This window comes from Limulus polyphemus, unplaced genomic scaffold, assembly GCF_000517525.1.
Source record: "Limulus polyphemus unplaced genomic scaffold, Limulus_polyphemus-2.1.2 Scaffold2533, whole genome shotgun sequence".
In the NCBI taxonomy this organism is placed as follows: domain Eukaryota; kingdom Metazoa; phylum Arthropoda; class Merostomata; order Xiphosura; family Limulidae; genus Limulus; species Limulus polyphemus.
Window position 1 is genome coordinate 156,677 of NW_013668143.1, and position 10,566 is coordinate 167,242.

General features: G+C 30.7%; 1 protein-coding gene across 1 annotated transcript in view; it reads left to right on the forward strand.

Moving 5' to 3' along the window:
• LOC106467225 (formin-like protein CG32138) overlaps positions 1 to 10,566 on the forward strand; it is a gene marked incomplete at its 3' end in the record, with an annotated part of 107,069 nt that overhangs the window by 80,337 nt on the left and 16,166 nt on the right. The window contains exons 4-10 of the mRNA XM_013927554.1: positions 1,597 to 1,676; positions 3,373 to 3,456; positions 4,809 to 5,025; positions 6,187 to 6,263; positions 7,794 to 7,965; positions 8,826 to 9,086; positions 9,492 to 9,540. Of these exons, the coding sequence (XP_013783008.1) occupies positions 1,597 to 1,676; positions 3,373 to 3,456; positions 4,809 to 5,025; positions 6,187 to 6,263; positions 7,794 to 7,965; positions 8,826 to 9,086; positions 9,492 to 9,540 (940 nt within the window). The remainder of the gene's footprint in view (positions 1 to 1,596; positions 1,677 to 3,372; positions 3,457 to 4,808; positions 5,026 to 6,186; positions 6,264 to 7,793; positions 7,966 to 8,825; positions 9,087 to 9,491; positions 9,541 to 10,566) is intronic.

Genomic DNA, 10,566 nt, shown 5'->3' on the forward strand with positions numbered 1-10,566 from the left:
TGTTTTACACTCACAAAAAAGAAACCTATCATTCTATAGGTATTGGTGGTAGTGTCCAGGGTCACTGATGAGGAGTGGATTCTCCAAAACTAGTCTGGCTCACAGACACACACTCCCAAAGAAAGAATAGACCATTCCAAGCTTTTACTTCTTGTTAAACAAATGTTTAAACTACTCTATACAGTAATAAATGAATATTTTCATTTTTACAGGCTATCTAGAAAGAAATTGAGATTTCTTAAACTTAATGGAAAATGTATAAATAATTTACCTACATTTTAAACATTTCTGATCATTTTGGGTATAAAGTATTTACAAAATTATATAATACAAAGCTAATCATTATAGGCATATTATAAACATTTTGAATTTTCGTGTATTTTTTATTTTTTGGGGAACTCCTATAAATATTTTAGTTTCAGTGTGGTTGTGGTGTGTATATTAATTAGTGTTTCACTAACACTTCTCTTGCATTTACTTGATGTTATCAATTTCCATGAACTCTTATACTTGTATATAATCGTTTTAATTTTATTGTATCACACCATTGCTGAAACTCTTTTCAAATTGCATGGCCTTTGCTTTATCATGTTATTTGAGCTTTACTGTTGAGTAAGATAAATCCTTGAGCTACTAAAATGTTTCTACACAGTGTTTTCTTAAGAGTGGTAATAGGTTCAAGAAATTAAGTAGAGTAATCCACTGTTTTCATAGGACATACAGTTTTATTGTAGAGTGCCACCTGCAGGGTAATAGTTGAAGGTTGTTTGAAGTAATAAAAAAAAATAGGAAAACTTGTGAATATCTTTAGCTGTTCAAGTAATTATCTTGATGGGAACTGGAGTTTCAAGAAGTAAATGCAGGTTTTAATCTAATACTTCATTTAGTGACACATGTAATTTCTGGTCATATTTTGAGCATGTATATGATTTTTAGATTTCATATTTTTTTCTTGAAATTGGCTAATGATTAATAGTTATTTCTTTAACTTATCTCATTTAAAAGATTCTTCAGTGAAACAGCAATAAATTTATAGACTTAAAATGCTAAAATCTGGGGTTTGATTCCCCAAGGTGGACACAACAGATAGCCCAATGTGGTATTGTTCTAAAACAAACAAAGAAAATCACTGAAAATATATTATGAGTTAAATAAAAAATCAAGAGTATTTGAGTACAGTAACTAACTAGTTATTTATTGCTCAAACGTAAGTTACTCTGAAGAGTGTGGGTTAGGTAAAAAAAAAATAGCAAAAATCTCAGTAAGAAAAGTAAAACTATGAATGTTGAGTAATCGACAGGCTTACATTGTTTGCAAGAGGTAGAGCTACTTCCAATATAATCCTGTGTAAGAATAGAATACTGCTACGGCCTTTCAAATACAAATAACCTTGCAGCAGTTTCAAGACATATTTTACTTACTTATGTGCTTATGTTAAAAGGTTGCATGATGATAATTACTATTTAATAACTAATTACTCTTCATTCAGCTTATTCTCTGATAGTGTAGAAATTAGTAATTACCCAATTATCTCTAAGTTATAAACACCTTTTATACTCATCATTTCACTGTTAAATTTGTTTTTGTTTTATACAGAAGAGAAAATTTCTTGGGGATTCCTCATCAACACAAGTTCTCCGAGATCTTGAGATCTCTTTACGGACCAATCATATAGAGTAAGTAAAAACATAAACCATATTACATCTCTTTACGGACCAGTCATATAGAGTAAGTAAAAACATAAACTGTATTAGATCTCTTTACGGACCAATCATATAGAGTAAGTAAAAACATAAACCATATTACATCTCTTTACGGACCAATCGTATAGAGTAAGTAAAAACATAAACCATATTACATCTCTTTACAGACCAATCATATAGAGTAAGTAAAAACATAAACCATATTACATCTCTTTACAGACCAATCATATAGAGTAAGTAAAAACATAAACCATATTACATCTCTTTACAGACCAATCATATAGAGTAAGTAAAAACATAAACCATATTACATCTCTTTACAGACCAATCATATAGAGTAAGTAAAAACATAAACCATATTACATCATGTACACTGGTTCAGTCAAACATATAACTGTTTAGATAATAAGGTGCATGTATGAAAATTTCTTTTGTTCTTATTTGTTACTGGTTGTTACCTGTTTAATATCATATTGGATTGATTCACTATCCTTTAAAGTTTTGGAACTTTCTGAAGAAATGAAACAAGTCAGATGTGGATTTATGTCCCCCATGACACACTTTAAGCAATCAAAGTGACTTGCTTTGAGTGATCAAACCTCAAACTTTACTTCTTTGGGATTTCAGAACTGTTAATGGCAGGACTCATCTATACTCAAGGTCATTTCTGTGTATATGTGGGGGATTGTGGGTGCAAACAAACCCTCATTTGAACTACAAATAAACCTTAATTCCATAAGGCACCATATCCATATCCTTCATGTTAATAGTGAAACCAGTATATTTAGTATAACCGTGACATAGTGAATGTCCAGTGGTCCTATTTATTTGAAACCAGTATTTTTAGTATAACCATGATATACTATTTCTCAGTACAATATCAATGGTCAAGTACCAATAACATATCCTACACTATACTGAGCAAGCAAACTCCATATTATAAAATTATGTTTTGACGAGGATACATTATTCATATTTTCATTTATGCTGGGGCAACCAAATATGCTTCATAAAATTGTAACTATTTGTTCACACCTACATATTCCTACTGTGCATGACATGGTGTTTAAACTGAAGGATTCAAATAACAGTATTAAAAGTGTACTATATATTATATAATAACTGTTAAAAAGGGAGTTTAGATAAGTATAATTGTGACACGCTCATAAATTTCAATAAAGTAATAAGTAGCTAGTATCCATTTTATTTTTTTAAATGCATGAATATTTATTTAAACATAACTTGATCATCATTGAGCTCTCTTCATAACACATACAGATTTAAATATATATGTGTACATATTTCTAAGGAAGATGCATTATGAATACAAACAACCCCTCCCACCTAAGAAAACTTTTGTGACCCCATGATACCAAACATCTGTTAAAGTTCATATTTTATTTTAAGCCACATTTTGTTGAATGTTTTATGACAAATGATCTTATAAGATGTTAAAGTTTTCAGAAAGTTGAAACTGAGGAACAGCGATGTTCAAATGCTCAAGTTACTTAATCATTTTAATTTTTGTCATCATCATCATCATCATTGGACTAGCCTTATTTAAGATCAGTAACTAGATAATTTCAAACATTAATCATTGATATAAAAATGGGTTAGAATCCCACTTTGTTCCTTGTTTAAAAACTCGTAAATTTTACCTTAATTTTAGGTGGGTTCGAGAATTTCTAAATGAAGAAAACAAGGGGTTGGATATTCTTGTGGACTATTTAGCATTTAGACTCACAATTCTTAGGTAAGTTGAGCTAAATGGTCTATTTCCTTTATGAGTCTGATGAAAATGATTGGGTAAACATGCAGTTAGGTATCGAAATTATATTGAACTTATATATGAGGAACGATAATTGTATAATATCTTGTTTTTTGAATAAATAATAAGTTATATTTTTATGTAATATAGTGTTTAAACAATTTTAATAATATTTGGCTTTTACATGTATATGAATTATATTACTTTTTCAAAAATATTGAATTACAATTATGTGTCTTGTAAATGATATTAGAGATAGGGCCCTCTATACCTTTAGTATTGTTTGTTAAAATAATACATAAACTGTGTACGTTAGCATCATTTTAGAGAAATTTTATGTAATCAGTTTTTGATCTTGGAATCAGATTCAATTAAGAGGTAGAGATATAGCACAGTAAGCGAAGTCTTTGGGAGTCTTGTAGTCTTTTCAGTGAGTCAATCAAGAGTTCAGTTTCAAAGAAACAACTTGATTGTGTAGCTTAAAAATTGGGTAATTAGGCCTGAGTCTAGTATTGTTTGAGAAAGTAAAGTTATGGTGGCTAATAAACCAGTTATTCAAATCAATACACAAACTGTTTCTTGTTGTTTTAAATTTAATTTTAATTACACTTGTCATAATAACACATTAGTATTAGACTTATTTTATTTTTAAGTACTGTATTCTTTATTCAGTCCCTTAAGGTTTTATTCAACAATAAAAAGTGTATAATGATATTTCAACCACATTAAGAGGATATAGACGTGACGGACATTATATTAAATGTGATTTAAAATACTATTATACTGACTAAAAATTGTAGTATTTAAAAATATAATAAGCCTTTTACTAATGTCTTATAAGTGAAATTAATTATTGTCGTTAATTGTTATATGATATATTCCTTTTCACAGATTTTCCTGATATACGATGCACTGCTCTCACATGTTTAGCATGCATACTTATGGTTTTATAAAAGTCAACCCAATATTAAAGTTATAAAACTTGGAACAGTTAAAAAATACTCAAGGAATACAAACATTAGTTGAAGAAAAAAAAACTTTCCTGAATGTACTGTCTTGCCATCTTATAAAATTATATTTTTTTGTAGTTATTAAAGATATATATATGTATATAAGCAGTCGTAACTGACAATATTTTTATCCTTTCTGATCACACATAACTATGAGTGAAAGTATTTATATTTTTTAATAAGAAGTTAATTAATTGTGGTAATAAAACAAACGATAATTTTATTGAATTTGATTTACATCAGTTAAGCCTAATTTCAATATGGGCTATGAAATTAATATTTAATCCTAATATGTCTCATGTGCAGTTTTTGTAAACTGATTTACAGGCATGAACAAACTTTACAAGACCCACCTGTTTTTAACCATAATCATGAGAATGGGACTGTTCCTAATGGCTACCCTGCTTTACATCGATCCATTACTGAGGTTAATGCCCCAAAAGTTAGGAAGGCATCCAGACATATAGCCAGACTGAACATGGGTGAAGCTAAAGATGACATTCATGTGTCCATCATGTGCCTTCGTGCTATCATGAACAACAAGGTAATTTGTGTATGAATGTGTAGGACTTTATGATAAGTTGATGTAAATTTTAGTTCTTTTACACAGTTGTTACTGTTTTGATAATATAACAAGACAGGACAGTGAATTACCTACATTACTAAGTGCTAGCGTAACATTAAGAAATGGTACAGTTTCATGTACACTAAGAGAATAATAATGCAACATGAAAAAATAAATCCAGATTTTCATGCCAACGTGACAAGCTAATCAAATTAAAGAATCTGAAAATATTTTAGATTAAAACTTGTCTTAACGAACCTTCTAAACGTGTTGTTATTATTGTAATAAGTAATTAACTTCACAGTGTTCCTCATATTTCAAACGTGTTTATATATATCCTTGCATATTTGTGGGGCAGTTATCTCAGCGTATGCCAGATGTTATTAAATATTTTAAGCAATTATTGAACTTATAGCAATTTGGTGTGCTTAATTTAAACAAGTATTGATGTAACTAGTCAAAAGATTAACTTACGAAGAATTCTAACAAGAAACACAGCTATAGTAAGTAATTCATTTATACACATTGTTGGATTTTCATTCTTGACAGTAAAGCTGACCAGTATATAGGTCGGCAAAGTAATATTGCTTCAGGATTGGTTATTTTAAGGTTCTATGTAAGATAAGTGAACGGGATGATAAAGACTTGCCGATATATTGAAGAAAATAAATAAAAGTATACAAAAAAGAGAAAATGCTTGAGAGAGTAATAAGGTATTATAGTTATTAATATGGACAAGACTAATACCTGTTGTTGTTATACGGTAACAGATGCTAGATATGAATTTTATATAAAGTATTAATATTACCCTTTGACAGATTTTATAATGTCACATAATATAAGCCATATGTTAGTCACAGATTCAATGATTTAATTTTGAGACATCTTCCTGTTTTATGCAAAATTTGTGATTTATGCTTTTTCAAACAATAAAGAGGGGGGATTACAAGTTGCTGTAATACAACTGAATGATTTTGCAGTGTCTCCAAGTTATGAGTTAAAACTAGAGACTGTGGCAAGTTCGGTACATCAAACCCCTGCTTCGGTATAGTTTTAATGGCTAAAAGAACTTTATAAACTTGTACCTGTTAAAGACAGGGACCTGCTGACTGTGGTTATAACCCTGTTTAATGATTTCAGTATGGCTTCAATATGGTAATAGAACACACCGAGGCAATCAACTGCATTGCTCTAAGTTTGAATCACAAAAGCTTAAGGTAAGCATTGTTTGCATTTGTACCTGTTATTTTTTATGTAAAGACCTTATCTGTTGTAAACAACTTGATAATTATTAAACTTTGTGTTATAGATGGAATTAGTATTACCCGATTTCTTTACATAATAATATGAGATATGACTTATCCAACATTTTTCCTCATAAATTTATTCATCAATCGTATTCACTGGCTACTATTACAACAAACCTTTCTTTTATGTAAATACTCTGATTTAGGGGACTTTCAGTGATTAAACGAAACTTTAACCAGGTCCAGTTTTACTGTGTTGGCCAGGTAGGCATAAAAAAACCGCCTAGTCGTAGGGCATCAAAATTAAGAAAACGTTTGATATATTTTACTTTTATTAGAAGTAACTATATCACAAGTAGACTCATTTAACACTTCTTGTTTCCTCTTGTAGACCAGGAAACAATTGTTATGAACGTAAGGTAAAGATAATAATGTTTAGACTTGAGAACTGGGATGGTAATTCATAGACTATAGTGAAGTGAATACAGAATTCTTTACCACCAATAAATTTAACTGCTGAAAATTAGTTTGAGTAAAATATTGGAACTTAGAAGTGTATATGACTAGTCTACAACCATGGCTGACGCAGAATGAAACCTCATGGAAGGTGGACACCAAAAAGAAAGCACATGAAATGAGTAAAAAGCAAAATTTTTCTAAAATATTCAAGTACAACTCATAATATTGACATCTAAATACAATACCCAAACTAAAGAAGACAAAACTGATTTTAATAACAATGATTCAGTACAACTCATAATATTGACATCTAAATACAATACCCAAACTAAAGAAGACAAAACTGATTTTAATAACAATGATTCAGTACACGAGAAATTGTAATGTTTTACTCATACAAGTTCCTTACGTTTGATCCCCAGTAGACCCTCTCTCTGCCAATACTGCAACCATTACTTGTCTTTATCGTAAACTTTCATTTCGACCAGTTTGTAATTTTATACAGGATTTTAAAATTCTGTCCCCAGTAGACCCTCTCTCTGCCAATACTGCAACCATTACCACAGAATTTTAAAATCCTGTATAAAATTACAAACTGGTCGAAATGAGAGTTTACGATAAAGACAAATTTGAAGATCGTATGAAGTTCTTTATTTTTTATTCATTTAATTTACTTCTTTTATGTTTTTCTTTATTAAACAAAAGTCAGTTGTAGAATCATAAATTTTTATCTTTTCAATAAAAAGTATCCAATATGAACTAACTTATGTCAAAAATAATAACAAATTAGTAATAATATCAAATACTAACCAAGTACAGTAGTGTAGTTATGTGTGTGTGTATTTGCTGATTGGTGAAAATTTTATTTAAAGTACTTGCATGTGTAAATAGTAGTAGTTACAAATTTGATACTTTTATAATCCCTTTTGAATAAATCACCCTAACAATTCTATCTTAGAATATATTTACTGTATTTTAGAAAATAATTTTCAAAAAAATGTTAGTTGGTGTGTTGTGGCTGTTCATTTTTTTTTCCACTAGAACAAAAGCCTTGGTGTTAGAGCTTCTGGCTGCAATCTGCCTGGTGAAAGGAGGACATGAAATTATTCTGAATGCTTTTGATAAATTTAAGGAAGTCTGTTCAGAAAGGAGAAGATTTAAAACACTTATGGAGTATTTCATGAACTATGAAGATTTTAACATTGATTTCATGGTAAGCTGGATCTTTGGGCTCAGTTTATTGATTGATAGAAATAAGAATACACTTAAATATTAATATAGTTAGGAAACATATACATTGATTAAATATAAGTAATTTATTTTAAGATGCGTGTTTGTTGTGAAGCACAGAGCATTACAATGGGCTATCTGTGTCGTGCCCATCACGAGTACCGAAACTTTGATTTTAGTGGTGTGAGCTAGCAGACTTATCACTGAGCCAATAGAGGGCACTGTAAGTTGTTAATGCACAACTTTATTACTCAATAAATATTATAGTTAGATATAAATCACAGTCAGTAAACTGTCACATTTCCAACATTCCACAAACAGTAGCAAATATAGCCAGTTAGTAATATATCACATTACCATGAAGTGTTACACATTACCCTAACATATTAGGATAAGTATACAGCTTTTTTTATTTCATGTATAAAAATTGTCTGTAAAATTCATGATCATTTGAAACAAGAACTGGTGACATGTTGACATAAGAAAGACTAACAAAATACAGCAGGGTTCTTACCCATAATAATGTTACGTCTTACAAGCTTTTGGAGCTAGGTACTAGTAGGTCATCACATTCAAGCTTTCTTCAACTTTAAATGTTTCACTGTACCAGCTAGCTTAGTGGTCCTTGATGACACATATCCAAATATGAGTACTAAGCTTGAATTTACTCAATGGGGAGGGGGTTGTAGTATTTTAATTGGTGAGTTGTCTTGCGTGGCAGCTCTGTAGTTAGAGAATCGATTCCATTGAGATCCTTCATTCAAATCCTGATTAGGGAAGTTTTCTTCCATGTAAGATTGTTACACCACTTGGTAACGTAGAATTAAAAATGCCTTCCTGTAGGTTGCCTGTATGCAGTTCATTAACATTGTGGTCCACTCTGTCGAAGACATGAACTTCAGAGTGCACTTACAGTACGAATTTACACAACTGGGATTGGACGATTACCTAGAGAAGCTTCGACAATGTGAGAGTGAGGAACTTCAAGTACAGATTTCTGCATATCTTGACAACGTGTTTGATGTTTCTGCTCTCATGGAGGATTCAGAAACTAAAATTGCAGCATTGGAACAGGTGGCTGAACTTGAAGAACTCTTGTCAAGAGTAAGTGTTTTAATTCAAAAATAAAATTAAGCTTATCACCAAAAGTGAGTTGTCAGGGTTTAATTTTGTGTGTAAAGAAAACAGCAAAATTGCTAATGATATAATCTCTGGTAGTAATTGTATTAATTTGTTTATCAATTCATGGTCTTAATACTTATTTTGTTTCTTAATTCCTTTGCTTAGGTATAAGTTTTCAGATTTTTGCTGAGATAAAAAATGGCTCACTCATACTTCTTCACTTTTATAAGTTCATGTAATATGTCTTTTGATTTAAAATTCTGATTACCATCACTAAACATTCTTAACATTTACAAAGAATTAGAATTTGGTAACATTTATCATAAGATATTGAGAAATAGCTATCTAATTTTTTGGCTAATCTAGTTGTTTTATTTATGTTTTTAGGCACACGAAGAATATCTAGAGATGGAGAATGAATTGAATGCAAGACTGGGTAAGATTGTTTTTAAGTTAATATTTTAAACAAAAATATATATATAGGGTTATTATAAGAGCCAGTTAGCCTCTTCTAATGTCAATCAAAAGTAATCAACAGAGAACTATACTATTTGGTAGATAAACTATTGAGATGATGGGAAAGACTATTTCAATACCAAAAATAATCACCACCAAAAAGTGCTGATCACAAAATCTTCCAGTCAGTATGTTAACAATATTCAATGTGATCACCATTCACGTTCAATATTGCTTTCATTCATGAGAGAATGTAATTCACAGCTGAATGATACCGTCCAGTTGCACTTTATTTGGAATCGTATGATATATTTCAGATTTGTGAAAGTAGCAGGCATGTCACATTAAATCAAAAACAAGGTGGTGCCTTAATTAAATATCAATAAAGGTGAGATATGGAGACAGTGTTGATCACATGTGTGAGAAATGTCTGCTGCTCTGCTGATTATTGGATCACTTGATTATACATGCAGTATGAGCCCCATCTTGCAAGAACACGGTTTTCTTTCAACTCTTTTTCTTTGAAGTGTAGGAAAGATAGCATGTACCAAGTTCTGTCAAACACCAATCCTCAGTATTTTAATTTGATTAGAAGCTTCCCATAAGTTTTGTTGTAGCAAGGTCCTCTACGTTCACCACTTTCATGATGATGTTACCTTGCATCAACACCGTTATTATGGGTGTTATAATGCTTTACAGAAATAATGTTAAATAAGATGGCTTTCAGAAGTCATTTCTAATGGGAGACTAAATCCTTTCATATTTGGTGCTGTTTATATACATTCACCGGTATGCAACTAGTACCTCCTGGGAAGTTTATATACATTCACCGGTATGCAACTAGTACCTCCTGGGGAGTTTATAAACATTCACCGGTATGCAATTAATACCTCGTGGGGAGTTTATATACATTCACCTGTATGCAATTAATACCTCCTGGGGAGTTTATATACATTCACCGGTATGCAACTAGTACCTCCTGGGTAGGTTATATACATTCACCGGT